This window comes from Charadrius vociferus, unplaced genomic scaffold, assembly GCF_000708025.1.
Source record: "Charadrius vociferus isolate BGI_N301 unplaced genomic scaffold, ASM70802v2 scaffold190, whole genome shotgun sequence".
NCBI lineage: Eukaryota > Metazoa > Chordata > Aves > Charadriiformes > Charadriidae > Charadrius > Charadrius vociferus.
The window spans coordinates 2,789,065-2,807,522 of record NW_009646608.1 but is presented as its reverse complement, the minus strand read 5'-3'; the positions used below and the strand labels follow the sequence as shown (position 1 = coordinate 2,807,522).

The 18,458-nt window shown below is 47.5% G+C and overlaps 1 protein-coding gene across 1 annotated transcript in view; it reads left to right on the top strand.

Moving 5' to 3' along the window:
- The first annotated feature begins 6,714 nt into the window (after nt 1-6,714).
- Nucleotides 6,715-18,458, top strand: part of SYNM (synemin, intermediate filament protein) — a 45,888-nt gene continuing 34,144 nt past the window's right edge. Inside the window, exon 1 of the mRNA XM_009887569.1 lies at nt 6,715-6,790. Coding sequence (XP_009885871.1) covers nt 6,715-6,790 — 76 coding nt within the window. The remainder of the gene's footprint in view (nt 6,791-18,458) is intronic.

Sequence of the window (18,458 nt, the reverse complement as noted above, 5' to 3'; positions counted from 1 at the left end):
AGGAAATGAAAGGTGTAGGGTGTTAATGGGGATCACTCAGAAAAAGTGGCTTCTTCACGTTATTTGGAGTTGTAAAGACCTGAGACAAGACCGCAGGTGGGCACCCTGCTGACAAAGTCTTCCTTAGCGTGAGCAAAATTTTGTTCGGTGCCTTTCCCATACAAAATTGCCCTTGTGATCAGGTAGAGAAGCTGCCGTCGGCTTCAGCTGGACAGAAGAAACCTAAACTAAAGAGTTAGTTGGCCTTTTAAACTTAAACAATTAAAATCGGACCTAGGGAGCAAAAAAAAATGTTCTAAAAGCAAACAGCATTTCTGATGCCTTTTTGTCTAAGTTCTGAGGGCTGGCAGGGCTGCTCGAGGCCCCCTCACATTGCTTAAGGTCGGGTCCTTGGTATTGCAACTGCCACCTAAACCTTTGTGAGAGCTGCTTGAGGCCGGACCATTGCGTCACGCCCGTGAACTGCCGATGGATTTTTGCATAATTCTCCAGTTTTAATTCTGTTGTTCCAGCACACGCTGGATGTCTGCACTGGCTCCTCCAAGGAGTGCATGTTCAGAAGCTTTCCAGAGGCTGGAGCAGACAGAAGATCTTAATCTCGGCGGTGCTGTTGCTGCTGGAACAGAAGGGGTTGTGCTCTGGGGCTGTGCAGAAACTGGCCTGGGGCCTGCTGTAAGCTCAGAGAATATCAGGACCATCCTAATTGTTTTTCTGCTTCTCCCTAATCCTCAAAAGCTAGCAGACCTGAACGGAGCAAATGCAGGATGCACATCTGTCTTCTCTGCCAGGGAAGCCCGTTAGTGGGGAATACACTCAAGTAGCCCCATCTTTCCAGAAATCACGACAAAGGGGTATTAGTGCAAGGCTGAAAATCAGACAGTGGCTGCGGTGTCTAGAGGGATGCACAAGAGCGGGTACAGCAGCCGCACCACATGCAGGGCAAGAGGAGCTTCCCATGCCGATGCGCCTCCTTCTTCCCATCTCCCACCGCCGGTCCTGCTGGGGAAACTTGGATTTCGTTTTGCCACTCTTGAGAAAAGCAGCTGGAGGCTTGGGGTGCTTCATGGCAGACAGGGCGCAGTACGGGTTTGGGTGAGGCAGGAACGATGTGCAATGGCAGAAAGAAAGAGGATGGGGGGGAAGAGCAGGAGCTACAGGTCTGGGCACAGTCATGCCTTCGGTAGGAATTTTGCAAGTCCCTGTCTGCATAGTGTTGTTGTTGATTTTGCCATCTTTGATCAAGGTAAACAGGACTTGTGTGCACAATGAAAACAAACAAGCCAGGCTGGAAAATATCATGAGTCAATAAGGCTCTTTCGATGCCTCCACCTTTCTTAACCCCGAGTCAGCAAATGCTTAAGTGCTTGGCAAATCAAGGGAAGAGCCCAGGACCCGAAGCCTGGGGCAGCCCAGCCTCTGCGCTGGGCTCCAGCCGCCTTCTCCTGGTTACTTAAAAGGCCGTCAATGAAATGTTTAAATACTGGGCAATCAGCGTTGTGTTATGAATAATTGTACCGACACTACTGGAAAGCAGGTTCCCTCTGCATCTGAGCCTTGCGCTCACTGCGAAGGATCCTCCCAAATTAAATTTGTGGATGAGCAATACATTATTTCCCACTTGCAGAGTAGCAGCTCACTCCCCGTACTCCTTCTCACCACTTTCGTATAGATACCATCAGGCAGAACTCACACTTTGTTGCAGCACACATCTTTTCTTTCATCTGGAGCCGTTTTTGGGGGTGAAGCAAAGTTTGGTTGTTTCTTAAAGTTTTCTGCATTAGGCTGATGAAAAAAAAGAAAAAAACAATTGGAAATCTAAAAACTATTTTCTCTTTTTGCATTTTATTTTGGATGGATCACTTCCTACATTATTTTTATGACGAAGCACTCACATTTTTTGACATCAAGACAAATGCTGGCAACTTTCCAGGAGCCCGGGAAGGCGGGCCAGGTAAAAGGCGCTCTGGCTGTCTCCTGGTGTGAGTGGAAGTTAGTTGGGGTGGAAAGAGTTTTTCCTGAGCACCAACTCTGTGCCCTCTGACACGGTCTCTCGACTCTGGCCCTCAATACATCACTCAACTCCGCATCCCGGGATGCTCGGAAGATTACATGTATGTTATTGCCACAGCGCAAACCAGTTGCGCACCGTGTGGGTGCTTTAAATGTAGTTCTTGCAATCTTTTTTCCCTTCTCAAAACATGCTCACCCTCTCCTTGCTTAAGCCAGAAGGGTCTGGCATCTCTGAGCACAATTTAATTGCTCATAAACCTCTTTTTAAATTTTTTTTTTTTAGCTCTTTAGGACAGTAAGAGTGAAGCACACACTTCTCATCATTAACCCTTTTCTGTTTTATCTGTAGGTGAAAACTGTGATGCTCTTCCCCACTCACCGGAGAGCCAACGGTGACTTCTTGATCCTGCTGAACCTGCGTGGCACCATAGGCGATGGTCCAGGAGACACGGGATGGAAACTCCCGGCACATCTCCGACACAGAGCAGTTGCTCCCCCGTGAGTGCCCAGGGCATGTGGGATATGTCTTTGCCCCGGTGTCATCCTTCCCCGTGGGGATCCCACGTCCCAGCTTTTCAAAAAGTGAAGCCGCACACCACTGGGAGCAGTTTGTCCTTTCCAGCACGGTCTTCATGACTCTTTCCAACCTCCTAATTTGCACCCATTTTCTCTCTCTCCTTGTAAGCGTGGTTCTTTTGCCCTTACAGACCATGGATCGGCAAGATGCCCCAGTCGTGGCTTATCAGCCCTATTCCTTAGCAGGCTGTTTTTAATGCCCCGGTGCCTCAATGATGGCCTCTCTAGAAAGAGGGTGAAAGCTGCACCTCCCACGGGGCAATATGGGCAATATTGGGATGAAGATTCAAGATACCGGGAGGAAAAAGACATTGAAGATGACCAGGGATGGGTGTCACCTCAACAGACTGCTCCCCTCCCCGGGACGCCTCACAGGCATGGAAAATTGTTTCATTCATGGGGAGATGCTGGCATCTAAATGGCTTAACAGCAATTTTTTGTAATCATGAGTCTTGGATATTTGGGAACCTAGAAAGAGAATTCAGCCCCTGCGTATATTTTAAATTATATGCTTCGTTAAATAAATGAACACAAGGCACTGAATGATTTCCCATTTCTGAGTGGTTTTGAACAGACAATAAAAAAATCCAAGATATTAGATAACATTTTATTGCAGAATATAAATTAATCTCTGTTTAACTAAGCAAAGATTATACGACACAAAAATTAGATGCTGGACTCCTAAAAAGTAATAAAATTATTAAATAGCATAACTAATAATAAGAATGTCCCACACAATTATCTCTGTTTTCATCATATGTAGCTCTTAGAAGAACTTTTGATTATTCATCTGTTGTATTTTCCTGTTTGAAAAAAAAACCAACAGAATTTTATTTAGTTATTTCCATATAAAAAAATTACCCACATGCAAAATTAAACTTTTTTTATTGCATTGCTGAAATTAAGTAACATTTATTTCTACCCCAAAAGTATCATATGCAAAAGTATGAAAACTAAATGGAAAGAGAACGGTAGAACTGGTCTTCTATCTGCAATATTTGATTTATTCTTCAGAACAGTTTTACCGTTTTCAATAGAAATATTTGTCTGTCCCTTCCATGAAAAACCATTAATCGTAACTAGTTCCTCAGCAACCATTTTAATCTTTTCTTTTTCAATTATTTTTAAGCACAGATTTAATGTGAAACTTATCTAGACCACCATGAGTTTTTACAGTTAAACCACCTTCCAAATGGTATGTATACCAGTCAATTGACCAGAGAACTGTACAGATAATTTTTTTTTTTCAAACTAACAAAACATTTTGGTTTTTTTTTTTTTATTTCCTCTAGAAAAATAATGGGGTGTTTTTCCAATTTAGGATTTTTAAGTGAATAGCCAGTAAGTGGAATTAAACGTATTCAATTTTCCAACTGACTTCTGCAGAGGCTTTGTGATAAATGGTCCCGTACCTGGGCTGTTCACAGAGTACGGTTTCTGTTGAGTGTAACAGGAATTTTTCTGAAAATGGGTGTCAGGCTTTGCTTTGAGATAGATTTGATTTCCACCTCAGTACTACAAGAGTAAAGCAGGTGTAACTCTGCTGCACCCCGAGGAGTAGTATTTGTGTGAAATCACCGAGATGAAAGCTAGAGGGTGAGTACTTTAGAAAAGTATCTGTTTTCTTAACAGGAACCCAACTTATAAAACTGAGTTTCTCTGATGATCTTCAATTCCCTCAAACTTGTACCCCTTTATTTTTAAAGCCCAGACCTTCCCGCTATGTTCAGCCTCCAAATTTCCAACCAGCGCCCACTCCTGCTGCATTTTCACCCTCCTCAGTGGTGGTGGGGACGTTGCTGACGTTTAGCGTGATGCTGCGTGGGCTGTTGGAGGTGGGAAGGTGGAGGCTGTGGGCTAAACACAGTTTAAACCTCTGTTTTGGGAACCTGTTCAAATTTCAGCAGGTGTAAAATACTTTCCTGGGGCTGGACTTCTAACTCATATTGTGCACCCTGGTTTTAATTTACAAGAAAAGATGTCGCGGTTATTTGCTTTTAAAGATATCCAATACCAGTCAATTCAGTGACAGCAAAAACTTTTTAAGAAGAATGAACACTGGCCCTCTGTATCCATCACGTGGGTAACCAGTAACCAGGGCCGTGATAAAAAAATCTGAGTTATTGCAAACATGTGTTACAAGTAGCAACCAAAATACCAGTTGTTAAAGCGCAGTCATGGCTCTCGTGGCGGCGGGGGTCTGCCCTACCCCCAGAGAAAATCCTATGGCAAAGCGCATGCCTGTGCTGCGTCAAAAAATAAAGAAAGATGTGGTAGACTTAGTTTGTATAGATTTATTAGCATACCTTTCTTTTTAATTGCATAAATTGAGTTGTACATGTAAGTGAGGAGTGTTAAAAACTTCGCTTCCGATACCTGTGTACAATGCTTTCATGGCATTAATGACCATTGTTAGGATTATTAGAATAATGTCTGGAAAACCCAGCTATGAAGTGTGATGCCAGTGTCCCAGAAGCTGTACAAACGCGGAGCCAAAAAGATAATCCTTAAATTCCTCAACCTAAATAAATCACAGTGGTTTTCAGGAAGTGTTTGCAGGATTGGTAACATTTGATTAAGCTACTATTTTGATTTTAAATTTGTGATGGCAAAACTACTAGCTCAAATGAAATTAAAACAAAATTATACCTTTCTGTAGAATCAGTCATAATTTTCCCATCACAGTTTTGTTACATATTATATATATTTATTATATATTATATTTAATATATAAATTACATATTATATAATTGCATGTATTATTTAGGCTTGCATCAAAATGGGGAAAATTAATACTGACATTCAGCATTACAGACATTTTTAATCCTCTGAGAAAAATACAAATAAAAGTGTAAAACTAATGTTTTTTTCATTCACCTTTTTGTTGCAAGTAAATTAGTAACTTTTCAATCTGATGGGCTTTTTTCCCATTCACTCCTGTGTTTCCTGATTGCAGCCATGACCAGGGTGAGAAACGATAAAACTCAATGAGAAAAGACAATTCCCAGAGCCTTCTGAGCCTCAGAGGTTAGGATCATTCAAATAAAGATCAGCATGATACCAGAACTTTCGGCTCTCTATCTAAACAGCTGAGTCTTTTCCAGCTGGCCCATCACAGCTCAGTAATCATATAGAGTTATATCAGTGATGCTCATTCATATTTCACAGGCTATAATAAACACAGCAAAAATTAGATGAGGTTCCATTTGAGGTTAAATGTTTCCATGAGATAATAATTTCTGTTTATAACAAGGGAAAAAAAAAAAAAAAGACGACCACTGGTCTATTTTTAAAACCTAATTTAGACCCGGTATCCAAAATATCAGTTCACAACAGACCATGAATGAGACAGGATTATGGTCTCTCCTTCATAGTTTTAAATGTAAATGAGGGTGTTGTCGGGAGCCCTGCTGTGCAGCGGCTGAGCGAGAGGGAGCCGCAAGCCTTTGTCTTGCCCTCCTTGCAGGTGGTTTTCATTGTATCATCCCCAAGGATTCACAGCATAACAGATTTTCCTGCCCTGTCCAGGGCAGAGCCTTTACATCCTTCTGCCATGTTCTGGTCTCCTCCTAAAACTTGCAATCATCCCAAGGAAAAGGCACCGCATCCCTTTCCCCTCCCGTGCAGATGCATAGGGGTTTTGTGGTCCAGCCCTGGGGAGCTCCTGCCAGTGCCATGGGGAGGATGGGATGTCCCTGGCTGGGACGTCGCTGGCTGGGACATCGCCGTCTCACACAAGCACGATCAAGCAGCATGGAAGGAAAAACAGGGGGAAGCGATAACACAAAGCTCACGCTGGGAGGGATGCAGCCTCCGCTGCCAGGCAGCTCACCCGGGGCTGCGGGCCGTGGGAACAGGCAACGTCTGCTGAGGGGTGGAGGCTCAAAGCCCAGGACTGTCTAGTGCAACAGTAAATTTTGCTATTTGTCGGTGGGACCCCTCAAACAAGCACTTAGAACATACCCCCATTGATTACACCAAAACATGTGGTTATTTGGAGCTGTAGGTAAGCAGGACGCTAATAGGGAGAGCGATGCTGCTGCCCCGCTAAAGGAGGGCGGCACTGGAGAGTTATCATTAACTGTACCTTACCAACGTGTTCAAGGCTCAGCTGAAGTTTGAGCCGCGATGCGCTGGGTGATGAGCAAATGCACCAGCAATACACGGTTCCTTGCTGCAAAGAGCTGCCCAGCCACATCAAAGGGTGAGAGGTAAATGCATTAGTCTTGTTTTGCAGGTTGGAAACAGCAGCAGCAAAACATTTGCAGGTGATTTTCCCTAAGGTCCTACCAAAAGTCCAAGATAAAGGTTGAACAGACCTCGGAGGCTGTGTTCAGCACCGTAATCACCGGCTCTTCTCCCTCCTTGAGCTTGCGGGTGCCTTTCCTGCCCTCTCCTTGACTTCTATAGATTTTTAGGGCGTGCAGAGAGTAAAACTTCCATAATTACAGGCAGTGATGTGTTAAAGAGCACTCCAAATGCTTTTCTCTGGTTTTGCATCGGAGCAAGAAGGGATAGTTTCTTTTTCCCTAAATCATGTGGTTATTTGGAGGTTAGGCACTCCTGCCTACGGAGCCGTGCGTTCTGGTTTTATGCCGTGTTGTTCGTGAGCCATAGGCTGCAGTCCCTTTTCAATGAGAAAACAATAAAATGACTTGCTTTTGTTTCCTTTCAGACACAGAACATTATACTAGCTAAAAAGTGCCTTTTAGAAAGATAGCTTTGCTTGTGGGAGAGGGCTGTTAACACGTTAACCCGTCCTCCAGCAACTACAATTCATTGTGCCGTTAAGATGGTGTCATGTGCTGATAGCAAAATAAATAGCTATGAGAAAACGTTCAGTAAATGATTTTGCAGCCTGAGTTTATTAAAAGTGTGTCCTTTAGCCGGTGTGCCTCAGAACATTTAGGCAAGGCAACAGGGGCAGATTCTACTCTCCTTGGGGTGGACAGAAAGGCATCCTGGGAAACCCAGCAGGTCCCACCATGAGGAAGGAGATCTGCCACTGCTAACCAACCCGTGGGATGGAGCCCAGGCCATGGCACAGGTTCCCTCGCTGCTCTGCAGGCAGCTTGGGCAAGAGGCTTAAATTCACAGTCTACAGGAAAAACCCACATTAGTGCAGGTGGAAGCCACATTTCCATCACGGGAGTGAAGAAATCTCAGATAACTCTAGCAACCTGACCCTGCAATAAACTCCAGCAAAGGGTCCCAGAGGGAAAGGTGGGGAGGAGGCACCATGCCCTAAGCCATTGCTCTCAGGCACACATGTTTTTGCCGATTGCTTTTCAGAAAACCGCAGAGCCAGTTATCGAGTGTTCACATGAAAATCTCCGTTTCTGGAAGTTTTGTTGTCATACAGCCAGATAAGCTTAGAAACGTGAAGCCAAGGCTTCAAAAATCAGACAGCCAGTAAGTGCTTTTTGAGAGTCTGCAATCTGGAAGCGCTGTCTCTAGAGACAAATGACGAAGCTCCTTTCCACCGAGGAGGACCAGAAGCAATGGGCTCATGCTCAGCTAAGGGCACGCAGCGCGCGAGCTGAGGCGTAATGGGATTTTTCCGCCTGCAGGTAGCACTACCAAGAAAATTAGTAAAATTGGTATTCCCTGGAGTGTGTTTTCATTCCTCCTTCCAGCGAGACATAACTAAAAAAGACCATTTTATGTCAAAATCTGGAAAAATTCAGGAATTGCGGGATTTAAGGCTTCCTTCCAGAAAAATAAATCCCGTTTGACAGAGACATAGCTGCCCATTCAAAGAGGCAATGAGCTGAGGGAGGCAGGGAGGGATTTTGGACGTCTACGCAGTGTTTAAATGTGCCTTGGATGTGGCTTTCTTTTAAAGCAGGCAGGTAACTGGGAAAGTTATGCACAGCCCAGTTTGGGACTGGAGATACCCTGTGTGTTTTTCACATTACCTTCATGCTAACCATGCTCGCTGGGGGCTAGCTCAGCCCCCCAAAATCCCTCCTCTCGAAAAAAAAAAACCATACACAAGCCCTTTCCCGCAGCCAGCCCATCTCACCCCCCCAGTGCCCACCACAGTGTGCTGGGGGCCGGATCCTGGGCTCCGGGGAGGGCTCCCACCAGGCCTGGCAGAATGGAAATCTGTGAGCAGATTTTACACTTCCAGGTGAAAAGGCTCGACAAATTGGGAAACGGAAAAATCCTCCGCTATTTCCTCAGTTTAACGACTTTTAAATTGGATGGCATTGATTATTTTAGTGATGAAGTGTATTTGGAATATGGAGACAACACAAAAGCATGAATGAAGATTAACTCTTTTCTTTCTAACCCTAGAAAATGTCAAAAAGAGCTGCCAGAGTATTTGAAAATATTTTTAATAGTTTGGAACAACTAAATTTAGCTAAGCTGCACATAGGCCTCTCTTTATTACAGCTAGAGTTGCTATGGCAACATGCTACAATTATTTATCGCCATGACGATCCACTGTAGATTTTTTAAATGCATTATCTATTTTTGTTTGCATTGTCATTCCTGCCAGGGGAGGGAAGACACCAATTTGGTGCGCTGTGAAATGGTCAACATTTCATCCAGGCGATGGTGGGGTGGAGGCTGGGGAGACTTTAAAATGAGCAGCAGTAAAAGCCAAGGAACAACCACTCTCAGAATTTTTTTTTTTTTCCTTTTTTAATGTAAAATAGGTGACTGTTTCTAACTGACAAGTGAATAGGAGCTTGTTCTTTACCGGTCTTCCTCCTGATTGCTCTTTGATAGTCTGAGATACCAGAAACAAATGTGACTGAACGAAGTTCTGCGATACCCATGAACTGTTATTATCTCTGCCACAGAGAAAGGGAAACACAAATGAGCTATATTAGGCAACTTCTCTAAGGTCACATCACCAGGCGGAGATAAGGATGCGATTAGGCCCTGCTTCCTTGGCCACATTCTCCAGTGCGGTGGCAACGTTGCGATTACAGTGCCGCTGTCACAACCGCTCTGCATCTTTATTATATATACCAGGTCAGGGGAAATCGGAAAAGCCTGTCCATCCCTAGTTCGCGGGAGACAGAGAAAGGTATCTGCTATGTGCTGCAGCTTCAGTTGTTTAGCTGTGACAGTGCAGGTGCAGCTCACTAAAGCTTGTGGGACTTTTTTGGGGTACAGGGTGGGTTTCCACTGGCCCCGCTCAGCCCATGCCAGTGTTTCAGGGTGGTGGAAGCCGGGTGCTCCAACCTGGAGATGTACTGCCCCGGCAGAGGCACAGCAGACCTCCCTCCATCCCCAGACATGGTGCATGGGCAACCCTGTCTCATGCAGAAAACACACCACCCATCTCCTTGTACCCCTCTGTGGGAAGATGCTTGAGTGGAGCGGACGTGCTCGAGGAAAGCATGGTGGATATTATTTTAACACATCCAAATAATGCTCTGCTGGTCTTGTCCGGAGTGATGGTTAAGTAATCCTAAGGAGGACTTGGAAAGAGCTCCCTTTGTGGCTCTCTGACTAATGAAAAGCCCTTTATATAATCCTGCAATCAACTGCATGGGGCTGCTGGGACGGGTAATTGGGCTACGAACGGGCTCCATTTACGGGAGATTATGTAATTTACCATTCGGTCATCGTCTGCTCCCAAAACTGTGATTCTTTCTCCAAGGCTTACATTCCCAGAGATACAAGTAATGACCAAGACATGGTTCTTTGCATCTTAGATCATGAACAAGATCTTTCTGGATATGGCTTCCTTGGATTAAACCTGACTCCCTGGTGTGCTGAGGTGGGGAATCTCCTGGTGGGAGATTCCAGATTTTCACTCTCGTACAGCACATGTAGGTGTGAAAGTGATGGGCACTCAAGAAATGAATAGACAGGCAAGCTAGATAGAGGCTTGGACTGTATCCTTGCTTCTTTCTTATCAGTGGGTGTCCCTGAGGGCTTTGTACAGTGGGTAAAATAAGAAAGGTATTTTAGGTGATGTACCTCAATAAAAAAGGATGTAGCATGCAGAGGCGGAAAATGCTACATCACACCATCCAAATATTGGGCTGGCAGAGAATTTGCAGAGCTGCTTGAATTAGCAAAACGTTAGAGAAGAGTTAAGTGTTACTTTTATGAAATAAAACCAAACTTTTTGCTCTTTTAGTGTTCAGGGTCTAGAGATGAGCAATGACTGCCCACTAACAAATGCAAACAACAACTGGTGAAACTGGGGAGGAAAGCTCACTGGTCTTAGACATTGAGAAAGACTCCCTGGGGCAAGAACCGTTTTGAAATACCTCTGTACTCTCCTGAACCAAAACCACATCATTTTAATGCTTGAGAACATGGGCTACATTGAAAAAAACCCCTCACTTATGTAGCAGTTTTGAAATTATAAACCAGCAAAGACACCCTCCTACTAAGAGAGCTCTTGGGTCACACATCTCCTGCTCCTCAGTCCAATAGAGCAGGTAGTGCTGGTGCTCACCCCTGGTGTCTACTGGTACTTTATACTGCAGAGCAACCTGGTATTTGCTGCTTGTGAGGGTGTTGGAGCCAGGTCTTTACTCGCTAGCCAAAAAAGCAGGGCACGCTGCTTCCCACTCCTCTGTTGCCAAACACACACTCAGCAATGCCGAAGCAGAGAAGAGTTTTTACAACAGCCCCAGCGGTGACTCACCCGTTGGCTTCCCGCTCCTTATCGGGGGAGATTCACTTTGCAGAACAAGCACAGAGCTGCTCTGCATCCCCAGGCCTGGGCAGCTTCATCCCCACCACTGCCCCTATCTACGGGTACCAAACAACTGCAAACGCGGCGGTGTTCCCCAGCGCTGGTGCCCACGGTTCACAAACTCAACCAGTGTGTGAAAGACGGAGGGAGAGAGCAGAGGGAGTGGGATGAAAGGGGGTTGCAATAAGCCCAGTGGGATTTCACATGGATTTGGTAGGTGCCGAGCTTGCAGGGTGGCGACCTGCTACTGGCAGGTGTATGTGGAATAACAAAAAAGCCTCACCATCTCCAAAGGACAGTTTAGTGTTGCGCTGAGATATTAGGACAAGCTATAAACAGGTCTGTGTGATAATTTGCCATGGGAAGTTCATCCCGCTTCTCAGAGAGGGCTGTTGGTCCAAGCAACATTTCCCATGAAAGTGGCTGTGGGACTTGCTGTGCCTGAGCAGAGCCCGACGGACATTCCCAGAGGGTCGCGCTCTATTTGAGACTATTTCCAATAGTCTTCAAGGAGGTTCTTGCTGTAGGTCAGTGCTGCGAGACCAATAACCAGACTGAAAAAAAAATTAAAAAAAAACATAAGGAAGGCTTGCTTTCCAGCCTCACGTTTCTGAGGTGATGGTTCCTTACCTTTGGCATATGCTGTGGCACAGAGACTCTTCCAGAGCGGTACGTGGTCCTGCCTGCAAAGCCCCGTGCCATGTCCTGTGGCAAATCAACTGAGATGCATGGCTATAGCGAGCCCCAGAGCGCTCCTGCTGTCATGTCAATAGTCCCTGGGCAAAATGCGTTTGGGAACCGCTGGTTTAGACCAGAGAGGTTAACAGTCATTGATTTAATACTTTTTCTGCACCCTCCAAGGTTGAGCCGTTGCTGAGTAGATGCGCTCTTTTGCTTTTCCCCGACTATGTGAAGCACAGGACTGAGTGCCAAATCCACCGGTGACTGCTAATAAAAGCCAAAGAAGCGCTTGCAGAACGCCTGAGCACAATCAGGCTCTGTGGCAGGAGTGTTTGGTGGGTAATGGTTGGGTTACATTGAATAACAATCTTTTTTCCATCTGGCAGTGGAAATATCACCGGAAGGAAAAGACAGAGGCAGGACCAAAATTGTTAAGACCTCCAGAGTCCACTGCTGCTGCAAAGGTCTGCAGGCAGAGAGAGCGGGAGCATCTCTGCCGTCATGGTTTGAAACCCTGAGGATATGGAAGGTGCATTGCAGTGAATGGGATTTCCCTGATTTTGCAGGCTTGATGCCAGGATGGGAACAGGGCAAACGTACTCCTGGTGTTGAAGGCCAGAGGAACATGAGGTCACTTCTGCGATGCACACCATGAGATGACAGCTGCCGCACAGGTCCACACAAATGGGAATTCTGCAAATCATTCTGTCCTCCTGTATGGGAGGATGTTACTCTGCTCCTGTATGGGAAGCTGCGGATGTAGGTGGATTATATTTTATGAGTTTTGCAGGACTAGAGAAAACCTGTGAGGAATTAGGCCCTTGTACTAAGCACTACCAATACGCAAAGGACAATATCTGTCTCCAGCTGCTTATGATCTGTATGAAGAAAAGGTGGGATTTCAGCAGGAAACTGGAAACATGGTATGTTCAGTGAATTTTTCACACGTGACACACACAACAGAATGTTTTCTTTGCTCAGACTCTTTACTGATGTGAAAAACAAAATCCTGCTTGTAAAATCAGACACATGCTGTCTGGAAAAATGTTTTCTACAAATTAAATCTAGTTAATGTCCTGAGCCAGTCTTTGCAGTGGCTATTGCAGGGGATGCAGGAGGACAGATTTAGTTTTAGGACAGGTCTGTGGGATTACAATGAGCCCTCTGACGTTTCTCGAGTGATGAATTATTTCAAGGAATAACCTGTGCTGTAGGAGCCTCTGTGTCACAGTGGCAGGGTGAGAGAGGCACACTTTTAAATGTTAATTAGTAGGGAAGAGCTGTCTTGCACACTAACCACAAAGATCTCCGGTGATGGCAGGAGGCAAAGGAGAGCAATAGAGCATTTCATTTGTAATGCATGTTTTTATTTCACCTTGGAGATCCGCTCATTGATGGATTTAGCGTGCAGATAATGAAACTGCATTGCTGTAGGGTTCCTGACTGCAAGGTGCTTAAGCACAAAAGGAAGCCCCCAGGAAACCTCCTGGCAGGGGGCAGGAACCCCGGCACTTGGGTAATGGGAAGAGGTAGCAGGAAAGAGCCGTACCTTCAAGCAGGTTAGAAACAGCAGAAGCTGCTGATGCCCAGTCCCCAGCTGGGCAAGGTGAGGGTGAAATGGCAGAGGGGGATGAAGCAATCCTGCACAAGCAAGACAAAACGGATGAGCTGGGCGATGGGGAGAGTGCAAGCTCACATGCCCCTTTCTCTTGCTTCCTTTTTCACATTGAGGATCTTCTCAGCAAATCCCACTCATACACCTTTGCCATCAAGCTGGGAACGGTTTCCAGTACTCCACCTTCGTTTCCCATCGCACACATCCTTTTCCTTAAGAGGACAGAGGTACCATGGCTCTACCATGTGCAGTTTTGAAACATGGCCAAACTGGGGGCATGGTTCTCCTCCGCCCTGCTCCTGTATGGTACTTTGCACCGCGGCAGTGGGTGGGGAACGCTGCCGCATCGGAGCAGTTACAGCTCTTGAGCCACATGGGGTTCTGCTGGAGTGGTGATGTGCCAAATGCCCCAGCAATGGCCACCGGCTCAGAGCAGACCTCCATCTATCCATGCTTTGTTTTCCTCCGCTGGGGTCAAACTTGTGCTGCCATGAGGGTCACCCCTGCCCCAGGCTGCTCTGCTGTCCTGTGAAGAACAACGGTGGGGTAATGCCATCCTCCATCCCGAGCCAGGGGGCACGTTTCAGCCATTTCTTGGGTTGCAACAAAAACCACCTACAGGCCCTCCTGGACTTGTGTAAATTAGGAATGACCTCACTGACATTGGAAGGGCCAAATACAGTGTTAGACAAGAATGAAGCCAAATGTTCATGCCTGAATTCTTCCCTCTAATTAAACTTAAATAAATAAATAAATAAAAATACTGGGCAGGGGAACTGGCTGATAACATGTGCTGGGATGGTGCAACCCGCGGCTGCATCTCACCTCGGGGGTGGTTGACCTCAGTGGCTGCATTTTGCTCAGTTGCCCGGAGTTTTCAAAGTGTTTTTTGATCCCAGGATGAAAAGTGCTGTATAAATGTAACATTCCCTTGTACAGCTGTCTGTCTGTCAATTCCCAGAGCCCGGTCTGCAGCTTGCTTGTTTTCTGCGGTTAAGGGGAACCGCAGCTACAGCACTCCTGCATGTTTAACACTATTTCAAAGTCCCTCTTGACTTCCCTTTTCATCCTTCTTCAGGGCTATGTTTAGACTCCGATTCCCAATCTGCTGGACTGAGATTGTTATTAGAATGCGGCACTGGTAATGCTCCATGCACCCCAGCCATAACAAACCAGTGCAGGCGAACACAGCACTGGGGAGAGTGGGGGAACCACGTAGTGTTTAGGCTTTAAAACCAGTCAGGTTTGCTTTGTTTATATAGATCTAAATACTATTCCCATCTACTATATACAAATATGGCAACAGGGGAGGAGGGGGAGAAAGGAGGGATAAGAGTGTAATCTGCAGAACCAAATGTAAGGGCTATAATTAATCAGGTAATTGCAGTATTTGCGTGGAGTGTCTGTAAATATTACCTCTATTTCTAAGTATAGTACTTTGGACCACGTATCTTATCATGAAACAAACCGTCAAATAGAAAACACGTCCACTTGACTGGAATATAATGAATATTAGGTCAGACAAAATGCAAACTGACTAAATTAATTTGTAGTTGTGTACCAGCTGATGTTGGTGTGATAATTTAATGAAACCCTTCAAATAAATATCCGCCAGGGGAACAATGCAGAGGAGCAAATGGAGTGCGCTCTGGAGGACTACGAGGGGTTTGTGCGGTGACAGAAGGAGGAGAGCAGACGGGAGTGAGGGGTGACCCGGCAGCACGCAGGGGTGGACGCAAGGGCTGAGCAGGGGACCACGGTGGTGCTTCGCAAAGAGCTTTGGACCTTGGCGCTGCCCCTGAAGGACCTCAGCCGGGACACCCACGGCTGGACTCAGCCCTCCGGAGACAGCGTGACGCAGGCGGAGGCTCCATGGGTGGCCCTTGGCTGGCGCGGGGCTCCGGCTGCCCCTGACACCACATCGTGCCGCTCTCCGGAACAGCCGTTGGTTGACTTGACAGCGACTTGTAGCTGTTTGAGAAATGCTGTCGCGGTCTCGTGAGAAATGCAGAGCAAAATGAACGGGTTTGAATCCTGCTTTAAATGCGTTGGTTCCTCACTCAGATGATTGGGGGTTTCCAACAACTGAAACGCTCTCTATTTGTGCCTTTTTCATATCCCTCTGTTGCCTTTTTTTTCGTTTGGGCAAGGTCAAAATAACCGTTGAAATAGTTCATTTGAGGAGCCACGATGTGCTGATCCCAATGGGAATGGGGGGGAATAAGCCACTTCGGAAGGGGGAACGTGTCCGACCTCTGCGCTGGGGAGGCTGTTGTCCATCACTCCAGCACACACTGGGTGGGATGCTGTTTCCACAGAAAAGCACAGCTGAGAAATATGGCACTCAGGCAAGACCCTGAGCAGTGCAATGGGGCTCGGGGACACCCTCTCGTGCAGCCTTATGACCCCCCCGCTCCGTGCAGAGCACAGGCCACGCAAGGCTCCTGCTGGGAAAACCTCCCAGAGCATCACACCGCCCCGACCACAGCACAGGAGCCGTGCAGATTGAAGCCCCTGAGCAGCAAGGCTGAGCAACCCATGAGAAATGCTGGTCCTGATGGTACCATCTCCCCTGAGCGCCCCGTTGGCAGGTGGGGTGTCCCTCATGCTGCTGGGGTCCCTGCCCCGCAATGCAGCACGCTCACCCTGCAAGAACCGGACCCCCGGGATGGGAACGGGTCTGCTTCTGAGCCGCCCAATCTTCCAATGCAAACCTGGCTCCTGCAGTGCCGTGGACAGTCTGAGAGCAGCTACAAGGCACGAGCTGCCTCTTCTCAGGGGAGACTTTTCTGCACTTCCCACAGTCTAGAAAAAAGAAGACTGAGGGGGGATCTTATCAATGCTCATAAATACTTAACGGGAGGGTCCCAGGGGATGGGAACAGTCTTTTTTCAGTGGTGCCCAGTGATAGGACAAGAGGTAACGGGCACAAACTTGACCATAGGAAGTTCCATCTAAACATGAGGAGGAACTTCTTTCCTTTGAGGGTAGTGGAGCACTGGCACAGGCTGCCCAGAGAGATGGGGGAGTCTCCCACTCTGGAGCCATTCCAAACCCGCCTGGACGCCGTCCTGTGCAACTGCTGTAGGGGACCTGCTCGGGCAGGCGGGTTGGACTAGATGATCTCCAGAGGTCCCTTCCAATCCTGACCTTTCTGTGATTCTGTAATGCACTTTGCTCTAAGTCCCGAAACTCCATTTCAATTTGGGTGGCACAAAGAAAGAAATGAGTGAGTTAAAGCATGAGAAATGGCTAAGGAACCATGCGTGCTATTCTAGTAGCTGGTGACTGGAAAGTTCCCCCTAGGAGCCAAACACACATCTCATCTCCAGCTCAGCACGAGTGTTTCATGGTGGTTGGAGCTGCTGCCCCATGGTCGTAGCGGTGAGAGGGGAATCCCTCTGACCCGAAAAGCTCTGGTGATGTGTTCTCAGGGAAGCACAATAGCTAATGTAGTGATGTTGACATGGCCTTGAATTTGTTGGGGGGGAGGTGTCTACTAATTTGCCCACATGGTGTGTGGGTCATGCCAGCACAGAACGGGCAGCAGCTGGTTGGGGGTTACAGGTGGCCACACTGATGAACCAACACGTGTCCCACTGGGAGAGGCCAGAAGGGAGGCCACGGAGGGCCCTCACCCCCTCTAAGGAGGATCAAAGTTACCTCTCCTCCTCCGGGATGCAGAGGATGTTTGTGCAGACTGATGCTGGAGGGGTTGTGCGGGGTCCTTCTTGCCACCAACAAGTAGGAGAGCAGATGGGGGGGAATATGGGCTGAAGGCTGAGGAGCAAACAGGCTCGTTCCGGGAGCGGGGGACCTGGCAGGGTGGGCTGCAGCAAGGGAGAAGGCAAACACACACACCCCCACCAAGGGACAGGCGTCGCTGCAAGGCTGCACTAAACGCACCTTCTGACACAAACAAGAGGACCCAATATTAGCTCTCAAACTCATTATGATGAGAAATATCCTCCCATATCTCCATGGGGTGAGATAAACATCAGCACAGGATAAAAAAAAAAGATTAAGCACATAACGACAGAGACAGAAGGAACTGAGGGTCTTTCTCAGCATGGATGCACTTACCCCATGCGATGTAGGTGTCACTGTCCCCACACAACCCCAGGCACCACCATCCTCTGGGGCTTCTGCGTGTTGGCTGGTGGCCGTGGATACCCTTGACAGCTCCAGCCTCTACATTTACCCCATTTGGCAAGCGGGATTTGTTGGGTAAGCGCGGTAGCTGCGTTCCCAAGGTGGCCCTGGGTGTGGGCCGTGGGCTCTCCCTTCCCCCAGGCGATCTAGATGCTGCCCAGCAAGGTCCTGGGGAGTTTCTCTCCCCCCAGCCAGCTCTGCTGGCTCTGGCGTAGCATTGCCATAACTTGAAGAGCAGGAGGAGGAAGGAAGCTCTCCTCCTCGCCCTGCTGCTGGGCTGTGGGGGGCAGGGAGGGGAGGATGCCATGGAAGGGCTCTCCAAAAAGTGCCTCGGAGGCAGAGAGAACCACCTCTGTGCAGAAACCTGCCTGTGCCAGTCCAGGCAGAGCCTCCCATGACATCAGCTCTCAACCGGCTTCACAACAACGCACCCGAGGAGACCCTGCCGTACACCACAAGGGGAACCCGCTCCCGGCTGCAGCAGAGGCACGCTGCAAACTAGAGACATCCTGGCCCTGGTGACACTTGGAGGGACTCTCTGCTCTGTCCCCACGGCCTCTGGGACTTTGCCTGCCACCCAGATCCCCACCAGGGGCAAAGAGGATGCTCCTGTGCATATCGAGGTGGGCTTCATCTTAGGCAGTACTGGCCTAACACAGGGCTCAGAGCACACCGGGACTGCACTTTTGATAACTGGGCATTTTGTATAGGTTTAACCACTCCCTCACACCCTGCCCCCCACCCCCCACC